The sequence below is a fragment of the Scyliorhinus canicula genome, chromosome 16, assembly GCF_902713615.1.
Source record: "Scyliorhinus canicula chromosome 16, sScyCan1.1, whole genome shotgun sequence".
In the NCBI taxonomy this organism is placed as follows: Eukaryota; Metazoa; Chordata; class Chondrichthyes; order Carcharhiniformes; family Scyliorhinidae; genus Scyliorhinus; species Scyliorhinus canicula.
Genome location: NC_052161.1, coordinates 37893863 through 37920759, shown reverse-complemented (window position 1 = coordinate 37920759; position 26897 = coordinate 37893863). Strand labels below are relative to the sequence as shown.

Sequence of the window (26897 nt, the reverse complement as noted above, 5' to 3'; positions counted from 1 at the left end):
TAGCGAAGTTTGCCGATGATACAAAGTTAGGTGGTCAGGCAGGTAGTGCTGAGGAAGTGGGGAGGCTGCAGAAGGATCTAGACAGTTTGGGAGAGTGGTGCAGGAAATGGCTGATGCAATTCAACGTGAGAAAATGTGAGGTCTTGCACTTTGGAAAAAAGAATCCAGGCATAGACTACTTTCTAAACGGTGAGAAAATTCATAATGCCAAAGTACAAAGGGATCTGGGAGTGCTAGTCGAGGATTCCCTAAAGGTAAACATGCAGGTTGAATCTGTGATTAAGAAAGCAAATGCAATGTTGTCATTTATCTCAAGAGGGTTGGAATATAAAAGCAGCGATGTGCTACTGAGCCTTTATAAGGCTCTGGTTAGGCCCCATTTGGAGTACTGTGTCCAGTTTTGGGCCCCACATCTCAGGAAGGACATTCTGGCACTGGAGCGTGTCCAGCGGAGATTCACACGGATGATCCCTGGAATGGCGGGTCTAACATATGATGAACGGCTGAGGATCCTGGGATTGTATTCATTGGAGTTTAGAAGGTTAAGGGGAGATCTAATAGAAACTTACAAGATAATACATGGCTTAGAAAGGGTGGACGCAAAGAAACTGTTTCCATTAGGCGAGGAGACGAGGACCCGTGGGCACAGCCTTAGAATTAGAGGGGGTAAATTCAGAACAGAAATGCGGAGACATTTCTTCAGCCAGAGAGTGGTGGGCCTGTGGAATTCATTGCCGCGGAGTGCAGTGGAGGCCGGGACGCTAAATGGCTTCAAGGCAGAGATAGATAAATTCTTGATGTCGCGAGGAATTAAGGGCTACGGGGAGAATGCTGGTAGGTGGAGTTGAAATGCCCATCAGCCATGATTGAATGGCGGAGTGGACTCGATGGGCCGAATGGCCTTACTTCCACTCCTATGTCTTATGGTCTTATACACTGAACTAGTTTAACTATTGAGCACACAGTGTTATACACTGAACAAGTTTATCTATTGAGCACACAGTGTTATACACTGAACTAGTTTAACTATTGAGCACACAGTGTTATACACTGAACTAGTTTAACGATTGAGCACATCATGCTATACACCGAACTAGTCTAACCATTGAGCACACCGTGCTATACACCAAACTAGTTTAACTATTGAGTACACAGTGCTATACACTGAACTAGTTTAACTATTGAGCACACCGTGCTATACACCAAACTAGTTTAACTATTGAGTACACAGTGCTATACACCAAACTAGTTTAACTATTGAGCACACCATGCTATAAACTGAACTAGTTTAACTATTGAGCACACGGTGCTATACACCAAACTACTTTATTGAGCACAAAGTGCTATATGCTGAACTAGTTTAACTATTGAGCACACAGTGCTATACGCTGAACTAGTTTAACTATTGAGCACACAGTGCTATACACTGAACTAGTTTAACTATCAAGCACACAGTGCTATACACCAAACTAGTTTAACTATTGAGTAGGTAGTACTATACATTGAATGGGCAGCATGGTAGCACAGTGGGTAACACTGTTGCTTAACAGCTCCAGGCTCCCTGGTTCGATTCCAAACTGGGTCAATGTGCGAAGTCTGCACGTTCTCCCCATGTCTGCGTGGGTTTCCTCCAGGGGCTCTGGTTTCCTCCCACAAGTCCCGAAAGACGTGGGCCAGGATTCTCTAAAAACGCGGCAAAGTGTTGACTCCGGCGTAAATACCGGAGTGTTTCACTCCGGCGTCAATGGGCCTCTTGGCTCAGCGACTCTGTAACCCACAGGGGGCCAGCATGGCGCCCGAGTGCTCCAGCTGCTGTACAAGGCACTGCACTGCTCGCCACAGGTCCGTACATGCTTGCGATGTCTGGCCGCGGGTCTGTGCATGTGCGCGGCAGCCGCTTGTGCGCCTCACAACATGGCGGAGCCACACAGTGGGCTGGCGCGGAAGAAAGTAGCCCCCCCCCCCCCCCCCAGATTGCGTACGCCCGCCAATCGGTGGCCCCCGATCGCAGGCCTGGCCGTCGTGGAGGTTCCCACCGGCGACTGATTCCACACCAGGATGGCCAGCGCAGCCACGACGCCGAGCTCCCGCCATACGTGGAACCATACGTGAACCATGCCGGCGGGAACCCGGCCGGTCACCAGAGAATTGCGTGCCGGCATCGGACACGGTCGCGGGTCTGAGGCCCCATTCATTGCCCCCGCGCCGAGTGCCATTTCAGTGCGGAGGCTCGGAGAATCCCGGCCGTGCTGTTAGGTAATTTGGACATTCTGAATTCTCCCTCTTTGTACCCAAACAGGTGCCGGAGTGTGGCAACTAAGGGCTTTTCACAGTAACTTCATTGCAGTGTTAATGTAAGCCTACTTGTGACAATAAAGATTATTATTATTATAGTTTAACTGTTGAGCAGACAGTGCTATACACTGTACTAGTTTAAGTGGATTGGCCATGGTAAATTGCCCTTAGTGTCCAAAATTGCCCTTAGTGTTGGGTGGGGTTACTGGGTTATGGGGATAGGGTGGAGGTGTTGACCTTGGGTAGGGTGCTCTTTCCAAGAGCCGGTGCAGACTCGATGGGCCGAATAGCCTCCTTCGGCACTGTAAATTCTATTTCTATGAAACTATTGAGCAGGCAGAACTATACAATGAACTAGTTTAACTATTGAGCACAGTGCTATACACTGAACTAGTTTAGCTATTCAGCACACGGTGCTACACACTGAACTAGTTTAACTATTCAGCAGACAGTGCTATACACTGAAATGGTTAACTATTGAGCATCAGTGCTCTTCACTGAACTAGTCTAAGGATTGAGCAGGCAGTGCTGGACACAACTAGTTTAACTATTGAGCATGCAGTGCTATACACTGAATTAGTTTAACCCTGAGCTGTTTTGATTCTGAGTTATACTTTCAGTCAGTTTCACAAAAGGTATGACAGAGATCACCATTGTTAATCCATCATTTAACAATATTTTTCCTCAAAACTTCTGTATGTGTGAAAACAAGTTTGCCTTGTTTGTCAGACTGATCTGAAATATCACTCAAAAGTGACTGCTGACCAATAATATTTAGAGAGAGTCCAGGCAGTTTCTGTAATTTAAACTGGCTGAGGTCGAGTAAGGTTGCCCCACACTGAAGAGATTCTCCGATAATAACTTTGTTGCACAGTGAGCTAAATTTAGGCATTTATTTTGATCTAAGCTTATTAAATAGATACAATCACACACGGCACAGTGGTTAGCACTGTTGCATGACAGCGCCAGAAATCCAGGTCGAATTCCGGCCTTCGGTGACTCTTTGTGTGGAGTTTGCGCATTCTCCCCGTTTCTGCATGGCTTTCCTCCGGGTGCTCCGGTTTCCTCCCAAAGTCCAAAGATGTGCAGGTTAGATGGATTGGCCATGATCAATATGTGGGGTTACGGGGTTGGGGTGTGGGCCTAGGTAGAGTGCTCTTTCAGAGAGTTGGTGTAGGCTCGATAAGCCGACTGGCATCCTTCTGCATTGTAGGGATTCTATGAGTCTAAAAGGTTCGAGCAGTAAGAAAGCCTTGCATCAAATGTTGCAGAATCCTCTGCTAAAGTCACGTGCCTAAAACATTCCTCCTGTAGTTTCGGTCTGTTTTTATACTAAATTGTGATTTGATTGACTTCTTGATTTAAAAATTGTTGGACAATCTTCATGGCATTTCTGAACTTGTCCTGTGAGGTATTATGTTTCACCCTGAGTGACTCCAGAAATCCTGTGAAGACAATGGTGCAATTCAGTGTTTGAAATAAACTCTTTCTCTGCTGCTTGGTTCCCAGATGAGGCAGGGAGCATTTTTGGTGAACACAGCCCGAGGAGGATTGGTCGATGAGAAGGCTTTAGCTCAGGGGCTGAAAGAGGGAAGAATACGAGGAGCTGCTCTGGATGTTCACGAGAGTGAGCCCTTCAGGTAAGATGCACATACAATTTAGTAAACTCAGATATGAGGATACTGATCCACACAGTAAAGTATGACAATTCCTCAAGGGGTATCAGGATGTGCCTTTGTAATCTTTTTTAAAAATATTTTTTATTCTCCATTTTCACATTTTCTTCAAAATTTACACCCACCAACAAACAGTAAACGGTAACGAATACAATGTTATTCTCCTTTATTACCAACAACAATCCCACTCTCCCACCAATGCCCAAACAACGGCCCGCATGACAACATAAACATCAAGTAAAAAACAAAAAAGAATCAGGAATCGCCCATAGTTGCCATTAATATTGTGGTAAACACCACTAGTGATATATTGCATGTATTACGGCACTGCCCATGTATTACAGGTACTACGGTAAATCCCTGTCTGCTGGCTCCTCCCAGCAGGCGGCATATAAAAGTGTATGCTCTCCTGTGCTGCTCCCATTCTGGTTCCAGCTGCAGGAGGCACAACATCTTGTGCAATAAAGCCTCGATTGTTGCACCATTCTCGTCTTGTGGTAATTGACGGTACATCAGTTTATTGCACAATATTTTAAAAGATGAACATCTTAATCAAGCCTGATCACCTGGAGCTGAGCCCTCACGCAGCCAACGCCACGTCCACCTTCGACGACTGGCTAGCCTGCTCGAAAGCTACCTCAGAGCAGCCACTGAAGAACTCTCGGACCCACAGAAGCTCCAAGTCTTCTACTCACGGGTGAGCCCTGAAATTTTTCCCCTCATCCGGGATGCGCCCACCTACACAGAAGCAATAACGCTACTAAAGGGACATTACGTTAAGTCGATGAATCAAGTGTATGCCAGGCACCTTCTGGCCATGAGACGGCAACTCCCGGGGGAGACTCTGGATGATTTCTTGTGGGCCCCACAGATTCGGGCATGAAGTCTACGTACGTTCGCCAGCGATTATTGGAAAGGGGTATGCTCGATCTGGCAGAGACTAGGCAGCTTGCTGATTCCTTAGAAGTAGTCTCCCGTAATCTGGAGGACTAGACCCCCGACTGCACGGCACCCTCGTGGGCCCCACCAGCTGCCGACTCCAGCTCACCGCAAGCCTGCGTCGCGCAGCATCCAGCCAACTCCTGGGGGCTCCAAGTGTTATTTTTGTGGACAGATCAAACACCGCAGGCAGCGCAGCCTGGCGCGGAGCGCCAACTGCAACGGGTGTGGTAAGAAGGGACACTTTGTTTCCATTTGCCAGGCCCAGTTGGTCGCCGCTGTTTCCAGGCCTGGCATTACTACACCCCCCACATGCGATCCAGGGGTGCCGCCATCATCTCCACCGCAAGCCATGTGCGGCCCGTGAGCGCCGCCATCTTTGATGCCGCCCACCGTGGATGCTGCCATCTTTGGTGCCATTTTGGACCCCGTCTCAGCACCCCTGCTTGTCTGGCCGTTCGCTGCCTACTGATACCTCCCCCACCGCTGATCAGCCTGGGACCTCCCAACATCTTCCGCAGCTCGCCTCCATCACCCTGGATCCACCTCGGCATCGCGACTGCTACGACGACGGTGAAGATCAACGGGCACGAGACAGCCTGCCTCTTTGCCTCCGGGAGCACAGAGAGTTTCATCCAAACTGCTACGGTAAGGCTCCCTCCCGGTACTCCCCGTCATCCAGAAAATCTCCCTGGCCTCCAGATCCCATTCCGTTGAAATCCGGGGGGGGTACTGTATCGCGACCCTCACCGTTCAGGGCGTAGAGTACAGCAACTTCAGGCTCTACGTCCTCCCCCACCTCTGCACTGCCCTGCTACTAGGCCTTGATTTTCAATGCCTTCTCCAAAGCCGTGCTTTGAAATTCGGCGGACCCCTGCCCCGCTCACCGTCTGCAGCCTCACGATCCTTGAGGTCGATCCACCTTCACTGTTTGCAAACCTTACCCCGGACTGCAAACCCGTCGCCATTAGGAGCAGACGGTACAGTGCCCAGGACAGGACCTTAGTCACCCCCGCCGGACACTTTTTAAACAGGGGGTGAATATGGTAAACACCACTAGTGATATATTGCATGTATTACGGCACTGCCCGTGTATTGCAGGTACTACGGTAAATCCCTGCCTGCTGGCTCCTCCCAGCATGCAGCGTATACAAGTGTACGCTCTCCTGCGCTGCTCCCATTCTGGTTCCAGCTACAGGAGGCACAACACCTTGTGTGATAAAGCCTCGATTGTTTCACCATTCTCGTCTCGTGGTAATTGACGGTACATCAAAAGTATATAGTCCACCCCCCCCCCCGGCTAATATTCAAGGCCATCCAATACTCGAGACGGCACAAGAATGACGCCCGTGAATTGCAGAACACCCCCCACCCCCCACCCCCCAGAAACTTTGTTCAGAAAACACCTCACCCAGTATCGGTCCCCTCCCCCAACTGTTCACCCCTCCTCAGCTCATCGGAACCTGTCCTACCAGGCTCTGATGGCCGCAGCCCCTCCCCCCACCACACTCCTGTTCACTGGCAAGCTTAAACTAGTCAGTGTGGAAGACCCTGCCCCAGCCTCACTCCCCTCCAATCCCCTCCCCCCTGCGGTGCCAGGGAAACAAATAAATCCCCTTCAACACACAACCCCAGTGTAAACACACACATCCCAAAGAACCATCATTACAAAGGAAAATCCCAACTTTTACCTTGTCCAAATAGACGACGTCAACTCATTTAGCACATATAACAACATGCTGAGAAAACATAAAGCTACATACACTCCTACAAATCCACTACCCTCAGTACAAGACCAATCCTCAGTCCCATTTCTCAATTCTGCCCCAGTCCTCCTGTTTTCACAAAGACCTCCCCCGCTTCCACCGTCCCAAAATAAAAGTCTTTGGACTTGTAGGTCACTGTCAGTTTAGCTGGATACGCTGTGCCGTACCGCACCCTGCTGTTATACAGTGCCATCTTCACTCGGCCGAAGGCCACCTGCCTCCTCACCAACTCCACAGTAAAGTCCTGGTATATACGTATACCAGCTCCAGCCCTCTGCACATCATAGAATCATAGAATTTACAGTGCAGAAGGAGGCCATTCGGCCCATCGAGTTTGCACCGGCTCTTGGAAACAGCACCCTGCGAGCCCACACCTCCACCCAATCCCCGTAACCCAGCAACCCCATCTAACCTAAGGGCAATTTAGCATGGTCAATCCACCTAATCTGCACATCTTTGGACTGTGGGAGGAAACCGGAGCACCTGGAGGGAACCCACGCAGACACTGGGAGAACGTGCAGACTCAGCACAGAGAGTGACCCAAGCGGGAATCGAACCTGGGAAACCTGGCGCTGTGAAGCCATAATGCTAACCACTATGCTGCCGTGCTGCCCCCCACTTCTGCTTTGCCCAACACAGGACCTTCTTCACGTGGTACATACGGAAACAAATAGTCACTGCTCTTGGCGGCTCATTCACCTTTGGTATAGGCTTCCACGTCCTATGAGCCCGATCCAGTTCGTACCGAGAGGATCTTCCCCCTCCCCCAACAGCTCCGCCAACATCTTGGCGAAATACTCCGTTGGTCTTGGGACCTCCACCCCTTCGGGCAGACCCACGGTCCTCCGGGTTTGAAGCCTCGATCTGTTTTCCAAGTCCTCCATTTTGGCTCGCATACCCTTGTTGGCCTCCACCACTCTCCGCAGCTCCTTTCCCATCAAGGTGAGTTGATCACTGTGTTGCGACAATGCCTCTTCCGCTTCCTTCAATGTCTCACCTCGCTCCCGCACCTTGGCCGATGCTCTCGATACCGCCGCCCTCACCGGGACAATCGCCTCCTCCACCAGCACCTTCAATACCGTCAACATCTCTTTCCTCATCACCTCCATGTGTGTTGGCATCTGTATTTCAAGTTCCACGACCATCACCTCGGTCATCCTTTCTGCCGTGAGTAGTGCGGCCTCACCTGGTGACCCAGCCTCCGCCTTCCTTCCAGTTCCTGAGCCGACCCTTCCGCTAGACGGCCAACCTTCATTAGCCCCCTTCTTCACGGCAGCTTTCCTTTGGGTTTTGGACATCTTTCTTCCTTATGTCTTCCTGCACTTATTTAACCATAAATTGTCCCTGGGACCGGGCATTAAATTCTTTTTTAAAAATCAAGCCTCGAGCAGGAGCCCTCCAATGTGCAACCTCCTCCTACATGCCGCCACCGGAAGTCCATGGCTTTGTAATCCTAAGAATCCCTACATTAACTTGAAATTCTGAGGTTTTTTAAAAACTACATCATGGTGGCAACAGGCAACGTTTGCAAAAACAGAAGTAATTTACACAGCATTTTTAAAAATGGCAGCAAGCAAATGGATTCCACACAGTGAACCAGTCCAGTGGCGCAGGTGACCTACAAACCATTGGTGTTTTGCTCTTGTAGTTTGTAGTTTGATCTGGCTCCAGTACAGAGGGATCTGGGCCTAAATCCCAAAAGTTTAGGATGCAAGTAAAGCAAGAAATTAGGAAAGCAAATGGAATGTTGGATTTTATTGAAAGGGGAATGGAGTATAAAACCAGTGAAGTCTTCTTATAGTTGTACAAGACATCGGTAAGATCACACCTAGAGTACTGTGTACAGTTTTGGTCTCCGGAGGGATATATAAGTTGAGCATCCCTCATCTGAAATTCCGAAATCTGAAAAACTCGGAAATCCACATTTTTTTTCCCGAGCGCCGTCATGACGTCACGAGTGGGAAATCCCACAAGACTCTGTCAAGACTCCCACGCAAATGAGCCCCAAATGCACAGGTCCTAACTCAGAAATCAGAAAGAAAGGCTTGCATTTATAATGCACATTGCACTATATCGGGATATTCCAAAGTGTTTAACAACTAACCACATACGTTTTACAGGGTAGTGTAAAACACCCCCGGCCCATGAGCCTGGCTCGGGGGCATTTTATAAAATTTGGTGTTTCATTTTAAGAGGTTTTTGTTAATATATCAGAATGGCAACATAAAGGTGAGATTGGTAAATGTCTGGAACAGGAAAACAGCTTTCACACGAACAGGAAAAGGCCGTATCACCCACTCGAACATTATATTCCGAAATCCGAAAAATTCCAAAATCCAATACACACTCGGCCCCAAGCATTTCGGACAAGGGATGCTTGTCCTGAACTTGCATTGGAAGCAGTTCAGAGAAGTTTCACAAGGCTGATTACTGGGATGAAGGTGTTGTCTTGTGAGGAAAGGTTGAGCAGGTTAGGCTTGTATTCACTGGAGTTTAGAAGAATAAATGCTGATGTTATTGAGACATTTAAAATATGTTGACAGGGTAGATGTTGGGAGGAGATTTCCTCACACGGGGGAATTAAGAGTTTTGTAAGTATGGGCTGGTAGTAGCAGTTTCACAGTAGCACTTTTCACAAACAGGATGCCGCCATCAAGGCAAAAAGCCATTCTGTCTACCAAACAAATGAGTAATGTGCTATATGAATTTAATTGCCGTGCAATGCCTGGTATGTAGGCCATATGTCCCACCGACAGGTGCATTGTATCAAACAATATGTCCCTTTGGCTGTTCGCAGTAGGCAGAGTTCTGACCATACTCAATCAGCCCGTGCTTGCAAAACTCAGAATATAATGTCTAGCTTTAGATGTGATTCTGCAATTCTGCAGCATTCACTGAACAATTCTGAGTGTGCTAAGAATTGCACTAACAATCAATTTAAGATTATCAGTAGGGCTCGCAATGTGGCTCATTATGCTTCTTAAAAGTTATACATATTCATTCGCAGGAAGCTGCGGTCTGCAGCCAAAAGGAATATGTGCAGGCATTGAGCCTTAATTGAATTCAAATGAAATGAAAATGAATGAAATGAAATGAAAATCGCTTTTTGTCACAAGTAGGCTTCAAATGAAATTACTGTGAAAAGCCCCTAGTCGCCACATTCCGGCGCCTGTTCGGGGAGGTATGTGAATTGAACCCGCGCTGCTGGCTGCCTTGGTCTGCTTTAAAAGCCAGCTATTTAGCCCTGTACTAAACCAGCTTTTTAAAAGAAAAGCATGGGGGACAATAGTTCCCTGGCATATTTTCCATGACAACACCTCGACCAATCGGAATCAAGTTGCCAGTCATTCAGCACTTTTTTTGTCCTACATTATAAATTGTTGCTCCTTCGAGATTTGCCATTTTTGCATCTGTCCTGTTGAGTGCAGAACGAAAAGCTTTGATAGCATGTCTTTTTTTCAGCATTTTTCAAATTCTGTACCACCAAAGATTACTGAAAGGAAGGACATTGGCCAGGCAATGGCAGGCATTCAAGGAACGAATAGATGAACTCCAAAAGTTGTTTATTCTTATTTGGCGCAAGAGTAGAAAGGGAACTGTGACCAAACCATGGCTTAAAAGGGAACTAAGATAATATTAGAATCAAAGAAGAGGCATACAAATTAACAAGAAAAAGCAATAGACCTGAAGATTGGGAACCGTTTTAAATTCAGCAAAGGCAGACCAAGAGACTGATTAAGGGGAAAATACAATTTGAAAGTAAACTAACGAGGAACATAAAAACTGACTGTTAAAGTTTCTATAGGTATGTAAAGAGAAAAAGATTGATTAAAAAACTAATGTAGGCCCCTTACAGTCCCCTTACAGTCAGAAACAAGGGAATTCAAACGGGGTACAAAGGAATGACTTGAGGAACTAAATTTGCACGGTAGCCTTGTGGATAGCACAATTGCTTCACAGCTCCAGGGTCCCAGGTTCGATTCCGGCTTGGGTCACTGTCTGTGTGGAGTCTGCACATCCTCCCCGTGTGTGCGTGGGTTTCCTCTCGGTGCTCCGGTTTCCTCCCACAGTCCAAAGATGTGCAGGTTAGGTGGATTGGCCATGCTAAATTGCCCTTAGTGTCCAAAATTGACCTTAGTGTTGGGTGGGGTATGGGGATAAGGTGGAGGTGTTGACCTTGGGTAGGGTGCTCTTTCCAAGAGCCGGTGCAGACTCGATGGGCCGAATGGCCTCCTTCTGCACTATAAATTCTATGATATCTATGAGTAACGTGCCAGATGTTCTGAGAAACACTAGTTTCAGTGAGAAGCTGAAGGAAATTAGTATTAGGATAGAAATGGTTGTGGGAAATTAATAGAATTGAAGGCGGATAACTCTCCAGGGCCTGATAATCTTCATCCCAGACTACTTAAGGAAATGATCCAAGCAATAGTAGATCCATTGATGTGGTCATTTTCCAAAATTATTTAGACTCTGGAATGGTTCCTGCAGATTGGAGGGTAGCTAATATAACCCCGCTATTCAAAAAGGGTGGTAGAGCGAAAACAGGAGACAATAGACCAGTGAGCCTAACGTCGATAGTAGCACATAGCACAGCATTTGGTGTAATCAGATAAAGTCAACATGGATTTGCGAAAGGGACATCATGCTGACAAATCTACAGGAATTCTTTGAAGATATACGTGGTAGAGTTGACCAGTGAGAACAGGTGGATGCGGTTTATTTAGATTTTCAGAAGGCCTAGTATGTAAAGTTAAAGCACATGGGATTGCGGGTAGCGTCTTGAGTTGGATATAAAGCTGGTTAGCAGACAGGAAGCAAAAAATGGAATAAATGGGTCCTTTTCAGATTGTCAGGCAGTGACTAGTGGGGGTAAAAGCAAATTACTGCGGATGCTGGAATCTGAAACGAAAGAGAAAATGTTGGAAAATCTCAGTAGGTCTGGCAGCATCTGTAGAGAGAGAAAAGAACTAACATTTCGAGTCCGATGACTCTTTGTCAAAGCTGACAGAGAAAGTGGGAAATATTTATACTGTGGCGTGAGAATGAAAGATGAGTCATAGCCACAGAAACCAAGGGGAAAGAGTGCTAATGGCAGTCCCCAAAGAGAGCAAAAGATGTGAAAGATCAAACAGCAGGGAAACTAACATCAGAGGATGAACTGTAGATGTGGGGGGAGGGGAAGGGGAAGCAAAGAGGGGAAAGGTAAAGGAAAGGTGGATAAGATTGGGGCGGAATTAAATATACAATAAGAAAGAAAGAAATGGTAAAAGACAGTTAAAATGAAATGGGATGAAAACAAATGGGTCGAGGTGGGGTAGAGCTGATCGTCTGAAGATGATCTGACTAGTGGGGGTACCACAGGGATCTGTGCGAAGACCCCATATTAATGATTTGAATGAGGGAACTAAATGGATTATCTTCAAATTTGCATATGATACAATGTTGGGTGGGAGGGTGAGCTGTGAGGAGGATGCAGAGATGCTTCAGCGGGATTTGGTCAGGCTGAATGAGTGGGCACATGCATGGCAGATGCCGTATAATATGGATAAATGAGAGATTATCCACTTCGGTGGCAAAATTAGGAAGGCAGATTATTATTTGAATGGATGTAAATTGAGAAAGGTGGATACTCAGCGAGACCTTGATGTCCTCGTGCATCAGTTGCTGAAAGTAAGTACACAGGTACAGCAGGCAGTAAAGAAATGGTATGTTGGATTTGAGTACAGGAATAGGGATGTTTTACTACAATTCGCTAGGTAATTGGTGAGGGCACATCTGGAGTAATGTGCAATTTTGGTGTCGTTATCTTAGGAATGATGTTCTTGCTGTGAAATGAGTGCAGCAAATGTTTACCAGGCATTTACCTGGGGTGGCAGGACTGTCATATGAGGAGAGGTTAGGATTATATTGAAGTTTAGAAGAGTGAGCTGGGATGTCATAGAAACTTATAAAATTCTACAGGATTAGACAGGGTAGATTCCGAAAGAAAGTTGCCAATGGTGGGGAGTCAAGAACTACGGGTCATAGTTTGAGTACTGAGGTGAGGAGAAATTTCTTCACCCAGAGAGTGGTAAATCTGTGGAATTCGCTACGACAGAAAGTAGTTGAGGCCAAAACGTTGTGTAGTTTTGAGAAGTAATTAGATATAACTCCTGAAGGTAAAGGAATGTGGGCGACGCTGGCTGGGCCAGCATTTATTGTCCATTCCTGAGGGCATTTAAGAGTCAACCACATTGTTGTGGGTCTGGAGTCATGTCGGCCAGATCAGGTAAGGACGAAAGATTTCCTTCCCTAGAGGACATTAGTGAACCAGGTGGGTTTTTTTTTTTACAACAATGGTTTCATGGTCATCTTTAGACTTTTAATTCCAGATTTTTTTATTGAATACAAATTTCACCACCTGCCATGGTGGGATTCAAACCCGGGTCCCCAGAGAATGACACCAGGTCTCTGGGTTGCAGGTCCAGCAACAATACCACTGCACCACTGTCTTCCCTTGTATACGTTTCTTTGTAAACGACTGTTTGTAAAATAATTAATTCCATTGATTGCAACAACACTGAACATTGACCAGTGCGATCCAGTCCATCTACCTACCACCCAAGATGAATTTCCATCCCATATTTTCTACATTCTGTCGGAGGTGATAGAGATTACTCATTTCACCTGAAAGTGAAGTTCAAAGTTTAACCAGCTCTTATTGGTTCATACAGATTTACTGTGTGAGCCTCCAGCAGTGTTTTCTGTTTTTGACATTCTGCACTACAAATCTAATTAAGGTTTTAAGGTGTAATTTGTGCTATAACAGAATCAAAATTGTTTGGTGTTGTATTCTGACCTATTATTTTAGCTGTGACACTTTAGCAGCACCTAAATACCACTTCATATGCATCAAGGATATTCTAGAAAACCAAGCACAATCATTTTGTGTCAATTTGCAGGATTCTAATCATCTGGTTTCAGTGCAAAGCTGAAGGAAATTAACTTTTTTTTTGTATATGCATATTGTGACAGCCCCTAGTTGTTGACTGTTTCAATGCATGATGCCCTGTGTTGTTTATCTGAAGAGATTCAGTGAATAAACTCATCTAACATTGAAAGAAGCCTGGAATCACCATAGTTCTGCATCAGTCTGGTGACCTGCAGAAAGTGTTTTGGGTCCTCTGCTGAATAGTATGGCCATGCAGAAAAATAAACTTGCTCACATACCAGGTTACTAAAAAACATGGTAGGTTGGTTATGTCTGTGCCAAAATAGTGAGTTTAAGATGGCAGAAGAGTTACCTAGTCACAGAAAGCTACGCAATTAGAATCCCAAAATAGGCTTTTATTTTAAATGGCAACGCTGGAAAATGTTTGCTCTTTTCACTGTTTCCCGAATGGCCACAGTGGGCGCGATTCACCCGAAAAATTACTCCGTATCATTTTGGGCAGGTTTGGCGGCATGTTTCGCACAAATGGCAAGATCGCGACCTGTACTAACTCGCACTTAGTGTAAAAAATCAAGCTCCGTCGCCATGCCTCACTCCTTCCATGTCTGAGCCGCCCAACTCACACCTCAGTTGCTTGCCACTAACAAGGGGGAGCTGCTTTTAAACTCTCCCTCAGCATTCACCCCCATTCAAGACACGAGGATGGCAGCGTGGCAACCTGCTTCTCCCTTTGGGGTTGTCGACCTGGCCAAGCTTCCCGACGGCCTGGATGAGAGGTGGGACACACCTTGTTCCCCCGAGGGGATCGGAGAACCAGCAGCAGAATTAGCACAGCCATCTGGTAGGCAGTGGCAGCTGTAGTGAGTGTGGGCAGCATGACCAGAAGGACCGCCGTCCAATGGCGGAAGAGCAGCAAGGGTAAGTTACCACCTCTGTCCAGGCATCAGTCCCGCCTGCCACCCTTCAATCCTCCCCCCAATCCGATGACTGACACCTTGCATCCTCCCCACATCCGATCTGCAAGCTTGTTCCTCAGAACTTCCCTGGCACTCACCATCACAAGCCCTCAGTGCATAGGTGCATTGCAGTGACAGGGGCTGGTGCCAGAGATCTGAGTCCTCACCCCCTATGAGTAACGTGCACTGGAGATTACAGGGTTGCCCTAGGAGACAGCAGTGATGCACAACGAGGTTGGCCTGTGCCAGAAAAGTGAGGACCCACTGCTCCTTCTGCCAGGTGATAGTCTCAAGTCAGTTGTTGATGTCCCACAAAATTGTCATATTAATCCTATATTGTTGGTATTGTTGTGTTTGCAATGGGTGGCAGAGATAAGGAGGGACAAAGCCATGAAGGAATTTAAACCTCGGGATAATGATTTAAAATTTTGTGTTCAGGGATATTCAGTTGGCTTTCTTGAGATAGATCTAAATATAAATATTTAATTTATATACATATGTATGTATATATATATATATATATATATGTGTATATATAAATGGGAAGGGTTGACCTTCAGAATCTGACAAAATTTGCTAACACTAAGGCTTTTTTTATTTGGATAGACCAGGGGTGGGCAAACCTTTCCGTGCAAGGGCCACATTCAGAAATTCACAATTTTAAAGGGCCGCATAGTATAGTAAGTAAAATATTTAATATTTTAAATAGCCAAAATAAAAGGTCTTTAAAGAAAAAAAAGCACATTTATTTGAAAAACAAAGTAACTCAGTAAGTAACAGAACAATGTCAATGAGAATGATGCATCTGACTGCAGTCATTTACCAGTTTGTTGAAATCAGGTGTCAAGTTGCTTGTGCTGATCCTTAACACTGACAGAAGCACAGCCTAGCCGAGTCAACGATAAAAACGCGAGTAGTGGGGTGGATGAGTGGGGCTGCCTTATTGGTCGGTTTAGTTGGGTGTGCGACCAATAGGAGTCCAGGTTACAAACAATAAGCTTATTGTTTGTAACCTGGACACCTATTGGTCGCACACCCAACTAAACCGACCAATGAGACAGCCCCACTCATCCACCCCACTACGCGCGTTTTTATGCGGCCCGCCAATGAGGTGCCCGGAATCATAACCGGCATTTTTGAAAAGCCGCCGGAGAAAAGCCGCTGAAGTAAATGTGCTTATTGAATAAGCGCATTTACTTCAGCGGCTTTTCCCTGGCGGCTTTTCAAAAATGCCGGTTATGATTCCGGGCACCTCATTGGCGGGCCGCATAAAAACCTTTGTCGGGCCGCATGCGGCCCGCGGGCCGTAGTTTGCCCACCCCTGGGATAGACAGTGTACACAGATAAAAAAAAATGTTAATATACTATAAACGGTAAATAATATTTAGCTTTATACTTGTGGTAGAACGGTACATTCATAGTTGGCAAACTTAATAAACTGTTTCCAAACAAATTGAGCAAAATTAAGCAAGATCCTTGTGAATGTTTGTAATCAATAGTTTTTATTGCTATGGCACCTCAGCCCCTGCATCAGTTACTGATATAGTTCCACGTCACCTCCGATGCCGTGTGCTCATGTTATAGTGGTTAGTAGTAGTGCTCGGATAGACTTTGCTCCTAAATTACGTTGTATTGTTAATAAGAGGCAACTGTTTCTATGTTCCACGTCTGGAACTCGGTGATGACCGTAAACCTATATATACACGTATGCTTCAGCTGTTGGAAGTGGCTGCAGGATGTAGAAACACATTTTTCTTTCTTTTGCCTCTGGATTGAATCTAATAGTTGATCAAAATCCTGGAACTCTGTTCCTAACAGCACTCTGGGTGTGTATTTATCCCACGCGGACTGCAGCAGTTCAAGAAGGCAGCTCATGCCCACCTTCTCGAGGGCAGTGTAGGCTGGGCAATAAATGCTGGCCTAGCCAGCGATGCCCACATCCCTTGAAACAGAACCATAAAATTCCTACAGTGCAGAAGGAGGCTATTGGGCCCATCGAGTCTGCTCTGATCCTCCAAAAGAGCACCCTGCCTAGGCCCACTCCCCCGTCCTATCTTCATAACCCCATAATCCCACCTAACGTGCACATCTTTGGACACTTAAGGGGCAATTTGTAGCATAGCCAATCCACCTAACCTGCATATCTTTGGACTGTGAAAGGAAACCGGAGTACCCGGAGGAAACAGAGAGAAAATTAAAACTCCACCCAGTCACCCAAGGCTGGAATTGAACCCAGGTCCCTGGTGCTATGGGGCAGCAGTGCTAACCACTGTGCCCCCATGTCGCCCCATGGTATAACTTATATAACTCATATAAAAGGTATAACTGAAAGCTGTTGTACCACTACATTTATAGTGTTATTATTCAGTCACCAACCCCAACAGTACATTCACTATATTGTTCTTCTCCATATAAAATCATACCATGCTTTATTACAAGAGGAATGGATGGTTATCTATGTTACAGGCAGACACAAAACAACCGTCACTTTGAGAAAAACTCCCAACGAAAGATAGCTGATTTGTGACAAAGTATACTGAGAGTCAAGCGTGACGTTTAATTATCCAAAATGTAATTTTTTTCATAACATCATTTCTATATTTCAATGGGAAATAGTCACCATGGGTATAGGTGCCATTATTACACATGGATATACACATTATCATGCAGAAAATGATTTTTTTAATGTATGTATTATTTTATCAAAATGGAAATCCATTGCAGATTTCCTGCAATGAACCTTAATCCAGGTTTTTGCAAGCTCTTACGCTAGAACTACAATTGTACGTCTGAGTGATTGCTAACCAGCTAAAGATCGTAAATCTAAAGTTTACACCATTCTACATAACCAGGGTTTTATGGTTATTCTCAGGCTTTAGCTTTTCCAGATGATGATCATGATGTCATGAGTGCAATAACTTATCGGTTATTCATGAAATTTTCCCGCCTTCTCAACCTTGCCCCTCGAAGAGGAAAGCAGTCTAAGATTATATGGGATTATGGCAACTTTACTGCACCTTAATTTCTAGGATAATGATGCTTTAAACATTGGCACAGTAGTTATCACTGCTGCCTCACAACGCCAGAGTCCCAGGTTCGATTCCGGCCCTGGATGACTGTGTTGAATTTGCACTTCCTTCTCCCTGTCTGCAAGGGTTTCCTCCGGGTGCTCTGGTTTCCTCCCAGACTAAAGATGTGCAGGTTAGGCAGATTAGCCATACTAAATTGACCCTTGGTGTCGAAGGATGTGTAGGTTAGGTGGGGTTCTGGGGCTGGGGTGAAGGGAGTAAGGTAGGGTGATCTTTCAGAGGGTCGGTGCAGACTCAATGGGGCAAATATAGGAGTTCTTTTCTATTCTATGGTTCCAAAATGTACCTTTAACTCAAAGTAGAAAGTACTGGAAAGGGAAATGGTGAACTCCTGATAAAACACCAGTTCAGAGGGAGGGCCCCTGTGATGTCAGTTTGACATGGGAAGAACTCCAATAGAAACTCATTGAAGTATTGAGTGGCACCTTTCGCAGCTCACAGAGCAGTGAAGAAATACTGCTGCTTAGTTACGAGAAGCAGGGAAAGCTGCTAAGGACAAAAATCAATGATTTTAAGGGTTCCGTTTCTGTTCAAAAGATTGTAAATGAGAAAGGTGGGGCCCTTGAAGATTTCAGGTATGGGGAGTCGTTGAGGTTTGTGATAATTGGTCTAGAAGACTAAGGCAAAGTGAAGTAATTGTTGAAAGGGCACTAGGAATTTTGACCTGACGCGGTGGAGAGTGCTGCCCCCTGCTGGAGATCTGAGAGTGACTTTGGGATGTTCCTTTAATGTGACACATCTGCCAATACCATGGCCTAGAATAAAAGTGTTTTGTATGACATATTTTGGATGCTTTAGTTTATGTGAATCATACCATCTTTAGTTTGATATATCAGGTGTATGTTAATTAATGTTTGATGCAAGTTGGTTTTAGGTTGTTTGTTATAGTAAAGTCTTAAAAATGTGAGATATTGTCCATCAGTTTATTTTTTTGGCGCCATAGAGATTTGATTTTTCTAAAAGGTTATCGGCCGCTACGAGGATCGTAAAGCAATCGTTTTATTGAGATTTAACCAAAGATTGGTATGACTGTGGAACTCACTACCACTGACAGTGAATGAAGCAAATAGCATAGATGTATTTAAGGGGAAAATGCAAAACAAGCACATGAGGGAGAAGGGACTGGATGGTTAAATTTAGATAGGAGGAGTCTCATGTGGAGCACCAACACCAGCATGGGGACCAGTCGGACTGAATGGCTTGTTTCTGTGGTTTATATCCTGAGTAATCTTACGTAATATGATGCGATTAACATATGTTTTAATATAGTAATTTGGGCATCCCATTGCTATTATGAAAATTGGAATAGTTTGACTTTTGTAGCTGGCTCTTGCTTTTTCTCAATCTCCAGACAAAGGAAACCAAATAAATTATATGTTGCTTCCCGCAAGTGGAGTCTGTGAGAGGATAAGAAATATAGAAGAGTGCATTAATGCTGCTGGCAATGTCCTTCTGCCTATAGGGCAAGCAGAGATTGCTACTTTTAACAGTGTTTGACCTGAGGAAACCCCAGATGTTCAGTAACAATGCAGGCACCTTTCATCATTCTGGTTGAGTGTGTTCGCCATGTGACCTTGTTTTGTTTACTGCTTTGTTTTACTGGCTTAGTTATAATGAGTAAAAGTTCAATGTTTTTATTCCTGTGCAGTTTTACACAAGGCCCACTGAAAGATGTCCCCAACTTGATCTGCACACCGCACACATCCTGGTACAGTGAGCAGGCCTCCCTAGAGATGAGAGAAGCAGCAGCTACTGAGATTCGTCGAGCTATTACAGGTGAGACCATCTGACAATTAGATGTGATTTAGATTAAATTTAAGAAACTTTAACAATAATGATGCTTATTAATGCGTAATTATGGGAAGGTGTAACACTGGTGAATGTAACTAAATATTTTCATCAATCTACTGATAAGATTGTAATTTTTATATTTAATGCATTCTGTATTTAGAATTATCATTTTTTAAATCTCCGTACAGGTGTGACAATTTAGAAGTAAAATTATGGAATAGTTTGCGCGCCGTGAGCATTGCTTTTTTTTCCAATAACTTTAGAGTACCCAATTCATTTTTTCCAATTAAGGGCAATTTGACGTGGCCAATCCACCTACCCTGCACATCTTTGTGTTGTGAGGGCGAAACCCACGCAAACACTGGAGAACATGCAAACTCCACATGAACAGTGACCCAGAGCTGGGATCGAACCTGGGACCTCGGCGCCATGAGACAGCAGTGTTAGCCACTGTGCTGCCCAAGGGCCGTGAGCATTGCTGACAAGGTTTAGAATGTATTGTCCATCCCTAACTGGCCTTGAAGGTGGTGTTAAGCTGCCTCCTTGAACCGCTGCTGTCCTTGTGCTGTAGGTGCATCCACAGCATTGTTGGATTCCAGGATTTTGACCCACTGACAGTGCAAGATACATTTCCAACTCAGGTGTTGTGTAAATTGAGGGGGGTAAGCGCAGGTTGTGGATGTTCCCGATGTGTCAGCTGCTCTTGTTATTCCACATGGCGGAGGCCACAGGTTTGGAAGGTGCTGCCAAAGGAGCCTTGACAAGATGCCACAGTGCATCTTGTAGATGGTGCACACTTTTAACACTGTGCGCTGGTGGTGGAGGGAGTGAAGGTTTATGGTTCAATGATCATTAACTTGGTTGTGTTTGACATTCTCTTCAAGTATTATATGGTTATATTTTGATCATTCTGATATCCTTGCCCTTCCTTTTTTTTCGCCTCCAGGCCGAATCCCAGACAGCTTAAGGAACTGTGTAAATAAGGATTACTTTGTTACAACAGCTGCCTGGCCAACAATGGACCAGCAGGCTGTCCACCCAGAGCTCAACGGGGCCACCTACAGGTAAGAGGATTATTTATTTGTGTATTTTCGGGGGGAACAAATTTGGATCCAATCTTTTACTAGATGTAGCAAAATCTTTTTCAAATTTAGAGTAGCCAATTATTTTTTCCCAATTAAGGGACAATTTAACGTGGCCAATCCACCTAACCTGCACATCTTTGGGTTGTGGGGGCGAAACCCACACAAACACTTGGAGAATGTGCAAACGCCACACGGACAGTGACCCAGAGCCAGGATCGAACCTGGGACAACCGAGCCGTGTGGCAGCAGTGCTAGCCACTGCGCCACCGTGCTGTCCCAGATGTAGCAAATTTAATTTTTATCATTTTACTTCTGAGCTCCTGGATTCCTTTCTGTCCTTCATCAGCCTTTAAAACATTCCATTCCAGGGCGCAGACATTCCACAGCTTGCCACCAAACATTTTACATTAACAGCTAACATTAGAACTGTTTTGCCGGCCAGTCTGGGTCCAGCTGCTTGTATTTTTTTGTTTGAAGCTCCAAAGATAAATACCGTCACTACTGTGAGGCCTCTCACTTTGTGACTGGGTTACAAGATCCTGGAATCTCCTCATGCCCAGAATTTGAGCTCAGGCATTTTGAATAACAATTCTCTTATCGTTAGAGATTATTGTAGCCTCTGCCATGGCAGAAAGCTAATGTTTCCTGTGGTGTCACCCTTGGCCAAATAGGAGCGCTCTTGCCTCTGAGAGGTTTGAGAGTTCAAATCCCACCCTGGATTGTTAAGCGCAGTGTACTGTTGGGGATCTTTTGCCATCTCATGCCATCTTTTAGGTGAGATGTTCATGACTGAGGCCCTGTCTTCCTGCTTGATTGGCTAGGTTGCGAAAGGCATGAACAGTGATGGCTTTGTGTGACCCCAGTGTCAATATTCAGCACAGTGGACTGAAGACATTGTCATTTTTCTGACAAATACCTTGCTGGCTGTAGCAGAGATATTAATTGTTTTGCTTAGTATTTTAACTTTATGCCACAAACAAAGGTGCTGTGTTCTTGGAATATTCTAATCAGGAGTTTGACATTTTTCACTTTTACATTTGAGAACAGCATTACAAGAAGTCTTAAGCCTACTGCATAATAATTTTGCCAATTAAATATGAGCACTGTACATGTTACCAAGTAACTCCTGCTGACTAACTGATTCTCTGTGCAAAGTCCTGCCCCGATGCATTCACCAGTCATGGCTGGGGAAAACTTGTCAACATTTCTAGATAATGGACAATTAAGTGGAACTTGGTGCAACCACTCATTTGCTTTCATCTGATCACAGAGTGCTATTGATAATGGCCATAGGACAGCGGCACAATGGCGCAATGGTTAGCACCGCTGCCTCACAGCGCCAAGGTCCCAGGTTCGATCCTGGCCTCGGGTCACTGTCCGTGTGGAGTTTGCACATTCTCCCCGTGTCTGTGCGTGTCACTCCCACAACCCAAAGATGTGCAGGCTAGGTAGATTGGCCATGCTAAATTGCACCTTAATTGAAAAGAAAAGAATTGGGTACTCTTAAATTTATTTTATCAGAAAGATAATGGCCATAGGACAGTTTACATGCCAAACCCTCCCACCATCCTTAACCAAAGGAAGAGGTTTGTCATCAGAAGCAAAAACAACAGGCAACATGTAACTAAATGATTAGCTATCATGGTAAATTATCGTGGCTATTCACTTACCAGAATATTTTGCTCTGCAATTATAATCTTGCAGCTGCAGAGATTTGATACAAGTGAACTAACCTTGTTGCTAATCATTTCTAATTGATGAACTGTTCTTTTAAAAACCAGAACTGCCTAATAAAGAACGGGACTTTCGATCCTTTCGTTGTTCCCCCCCCCCCCCCCCCCCCCCCAACCAAGAACATCAATCTGATTTGCATTTGAAAATCAAAAATTGGATTGTTCATCATTTATCGCGATTGACTAATTATTGTCTAGAAATTCTACCTTTTGCTGTCAGCGTCTAAACAATTGACGTGTTTGTGATAACCTGTTGCTTTAAAACCTCAAGTTAGAAGAGGGGACAGAGTAATTCCTTATAGACTTGTTGACCGTACGCAAATTGCTGATGAGAAATGTTAATGGTATTGTTGGTTTTAAGTCCTGTCAGGGTTTCAGTAACTTAAGAGGCTCCACTTCCTCTGAGTGGACTTGCGCAACAATGATGCCACTGGTTAAATTTCAGCCAAGCTGCCCATATCCTGTGTTCAAGCTGCTGAAATTAGTGAGTTTTCACTCAGTGAAGGCACTCGCACCATCTCACCAACAAAGTGCAGATGCGCAGAGTTGGGATTTAGGTTATTTCTACAATTTTCTTTTTAGATCAGTATCCAAAACCTTTGGAGAGATGGTTCATGGCTTTTTGTCATTGGGTGATGGCAGGAGGCTACCTGTTTTCAAGCTTGAGTACAGCAAAAAAGGAATTATGTGTATTTCTTTCTTAACAACAGGGTGCACATTGCCTATTAGCAGAAAACAAACTCATTTTCTGTTTAATCGTTTGAGAAAAGTCTAACTGTTGTCAACTCTCCTCATTCACAAAAACCCTCCAATATTGATATTTCAAGTTTGCCATATATTTCAGCCAGCAGCTGATATCATTTGGTGACAAAATGCTATAAGGTAAGGAAAACCTATGTTTTAAAGTTACATTTCACTTAATAGATTAAGTGATGAGAAGCTTCTGTGCCCCAACCCATCCTGCCCTGTGCCTTCAGTCCTAAAGGTGCTGGTTCAAGCTGTGGTTCACTCCACAGACGCTGCCAGTTCATTAATACTTCACCCAAGTTTCCATTTTTCATAGGTAATGCAAGATGTAGTGCTGTCAGGGCTTTCAAACATTGGGCATCACAGTAATTCCCATTCTGTCCCCCCCACCCAGTTCCCAAAACTGCGTTATCTGGCATTGTTGCTCCTTTTTTAAAATGGTGCTTGGGTATTGAAATATTGTTTACCATGAATGTAAGTTGCTTGGAGCCTGGCATGTCTCTTCCAGGTGTGTAGAGATACATAAAACTCAAATGTTGACATTAGAGTTTGAGTGTGTTTTCAGTTTCTCATTGACTGGAGTGCCGATGAAAAGATATTACTAGCAAGAATTTAGCAGTGTCTGAGTCAGGCTTGTCTGTACCTTTTGCAAGTTTTACATGCAATTGATCCTGTCTTCTTTTGTAGGTACCCTCCTGGTATAATAGGCGTAACACCTGCAGGAATCCCAGCATCTATGGAAGGAATGGTTCCTGGGGGGGTACCCGTCTCCCATAACCTTCCTGCAGTGGTGCATCCTTCCCACACTCCATCTCCCAATCAGCCCACAAAACACGAAGGCGACAGAGAGCACACCACTGAGCAATAGCATATTACAGAGCTCATCCGGTTATAGGGTTGGGACCAAGAGACACTGAAAAGTATCATTATAAAAATGGAATATTTATAGGATATTTGAGACCTGAAACTCTTCTAAGAATTTGTACTCTTTACAGCTGCCAGCTTGGGATGTTACAGTGTTATCCATGGATGGGGATAAAAGCTGCATTAAACCCAAGAGAACTCCCTTCACTCAACAGAAACTAAGAAGTATTTTACAAAGTGTGTTTTCCAATGATATGTCCCTGTTGATAAATGTGTGTCACGTTCCTTCATATCTTTTATCTGTTGATCACAAACTTTACTGGGTAGATTTTTCTGATATAATTTGAAATAAGTGTTTGATAGATGACAAGCGAGAGTGAAATGTGTTATTGACAGAAAATGGTAGCCTTAGGTGTGGAATTTTACTAGGTAGCTTGAAGCATTTCCCTTCATTCTCAGGAACAAACTCTTTTGTATTGTTTGTCAGCAAGTTTGACTTCAAAACATTTGTTCCTCAAGGACTCCCATTTCTTAAACACACAAAACTGTTCTTTTCTTCATAATGTGGCATTTTGTATGAACTCACCTTAAATGTGTTTTGTCTGGACATTTGAGTCCATCATGGTCTTAGAGCTAAGTGCATCATAGTGAGCCTGGCGAAGAAGGATGAACTGTAATATGGGATAACAGCCAGCAGTGATGATCCTTATGGTGTGGTGTTGATTAGAGTGGACTCTTCCAGTAAAAAAGCATACCAGATCCAAATGTAGAACGTTACAAATCCCTTCCCATTCACTCCTCTTAGGTAGAACTCATTATCCAGGTATATAACTACACAAGCGAAGCTCAGAGTCATGCTCATGTATTTCCACTATCACTTTCTTCTTTCTGATACTCAACACACTGGATATTGTCAATCCATTTGCCTGATTTCACTTAAAAACATCAGCTCATATCGCATTTTCAGTTCCCTGTAAAACAGAATTTTTGGTTCATGTAGTTTTCAAATAACAGAAGTGTTCTGTGTTTTATTTTAGTTATATTCAGTTGCTGAGTGAATGACTAACTGAGTTGAGTTTAGTATTGCACATTATTATAACCCATGCAAAGTTCTGATCCAAACATGTATCTTTGCTAAGTATGTTTATTGTGATTCCACGCTTATTTTTATTCTAGACTTCCAGCAATCATTTCTTGTATGTAGATTACAAAGTTCTCTTTTTAAAAAAAAAAAAAATCAGCAAAGACAAAATGTCTGGTGATTTCTGTGAATTTATGGAAGTGCAGACCACTGCTAAAACATGGAGGGGGGGAGGGGGGCGCGGGGAGGGAAGAGATATACCGACTGTACCTGGATATTAACCTACCCCTTTATAAGATGGGTCATCACCCAATAATGGAGTATTTGTATGTGGAAAAACTCTGTTAAAACATTTTTTTAGGCTAAAGTGTTATCATTTAATCTAGAAAGCTCTTTATTACCGTTTGTTAAACTGTGTCATAAAACTTGCTGTTCTGTTGTTCAGATGTTGTGTGCAGCCATGTCGGGTTAACATTACTAGTGTTAAACCTTTCTCACTTGAAACTTTTTTGGTAGCTGTGCAGTGACAGTTTCCAATTGCAGGTAAAATCATTTTTTAAAGTCAGTCTTTCAATTTCTATATTTCTTCTTCAACAATTTGTGTTAACAGTGAAAAATATAAAGAATTAAAAATATTCCAAATTCTGTTTGCATGTGTTTTACTGTTTGAATGCTGCTGAAAACCATGCAGGACCTACAGAGAAAACAATTCAGTATTTTTTCTGTCACTTGTGTAAAGCCTGTTATAGATTTTTTTGCAAATCTGGAATCATTTCCTTCGTTTAAATGACATTTTCAGGATATTGTTATATCTCTAATGTATTATTCCACAATTCTGAGTTTAAAAAAAAAAAATACAAGTTCTCAACCTCTTAACTGAGGCTTTTATCCTTTTGGTTGAAAGTTGGCAGTGAAGAAGGATCCATTAATTAGGAAAAAACATTCTCTCGCCATTTTCTTCATTCCGGAATTGTCTGCTGATTTACAGGTAAATCCCATTTTTAGCAAGTGGGTCGGGGACGAGTTCATGACGTAAAAAAGGATATTCCTTAAAACTTGTGTTTCCGCGAGGGACCACTTCAGCCTAATTGGCCCTATCAGCAATAGAACTCTACATGGAGGCTGTACCGCAGGACTGGCCAGCCAAGGACTGTCATGGTTAAACCTGCAGTTTCTCAGAAAAAGTAGACTGACACAAGTACTGCAGTGCCGACTGAGTTTGAAGATGATCAATAACCGATGTAAATCGGCCCACTATAAACAACCACAATCCAGTACAAGTCCACAAGCCTGTCCATAAAATCAGCATCTCCGGTAAATTGGTATTACTGACAATTGAGATTTACTTGTATTCTCTATTTTCAATGTGCACAGCACAACCTAGAATGTATCGTGCCTACCCTTGTTTCAGGAACTGTAAGTTTACAAATCGGAAGAAGACCATTTAGTTTATTGTGCCATTGCTGCAAAAATTCAAAGCTAATCCATTTGCCATTCTGTCTGCCCATAGCTTGCTTCAAATGTTTAGCAGAGTGTATTTAAGGAAAGGCGTAGAGCTCTGTATCATTCTCTCTGATCAACCCTCATAATAGTTTTAAATAGAGGGCCCCTCATCATCAACTCTAGCAAAATCCTTCATAACCTTTTGAATCTCCCTCGGATAAGCCCATTGCTTCTCTGTCTGCACTCTCTAAAAGGCCTCCTTAGGGGTTTATTTCCTTACATTTATCTCCCTAGACACTTGGACAATCATGAGCTGATTGGATGTAGTCAGCGTGGATTTATGAATGGGAAATCATGTTTGATGAAGTCGTTGGAGTCTTTTGAAGATGTTACTAACACTTGATAAAGAAGAGTTGAAGAGTATATTTCAAAAGGCTTTTGATAAAGTCCTCACAGGAGGTTGATCAGCAAAATAAAAGCACATAGGATAGAAGACAT

The 26897-nt window shown here is 44.1% G+C and overlaps 1 protein-coding gene across 8 annotated transcripts in view; it reads left to right on the top strand.

Annotated features, from left to right (window-relative positions):
* LOC119979467 (C-terminal-binding protein 2) overlaps positions 1-25603 on the top strand; it is a 352842-nt gene extending 327239 nt beyond the window's left edge. For 5 of the 8 annotated variants that reach the window (XM_038821726.1, XM_038821728.1, XM_038821729.1 and 2 more), the window contains 4 exons: positions 3805-3935; positions 19304-19431; positions 20393-20510; positions 23699-25603. In XM_038821726.1, the coding sequence (XP_038677654.1) occupies positions 3805-3935; positions 19304-19431; positions 20393-20510; positions 23699-23879 (558 nt within the window). In that variant the 3' untranslated portion in view covers positions 23880-25603. Of the gene's footprint in view, positions 1-3804; positions 3936-19303; positions 19432-20392; positions 20511-23108; positions 23147-23698 lie in introns of all 8 variants that reach the window. The other 3 variants (XM_038821725.1, XM_038821724.1, XM_038821723.1) reach the window with 3 other exon arrangements.
* Positions 25604-26897: the final 1294 nt, after the last annotated feature.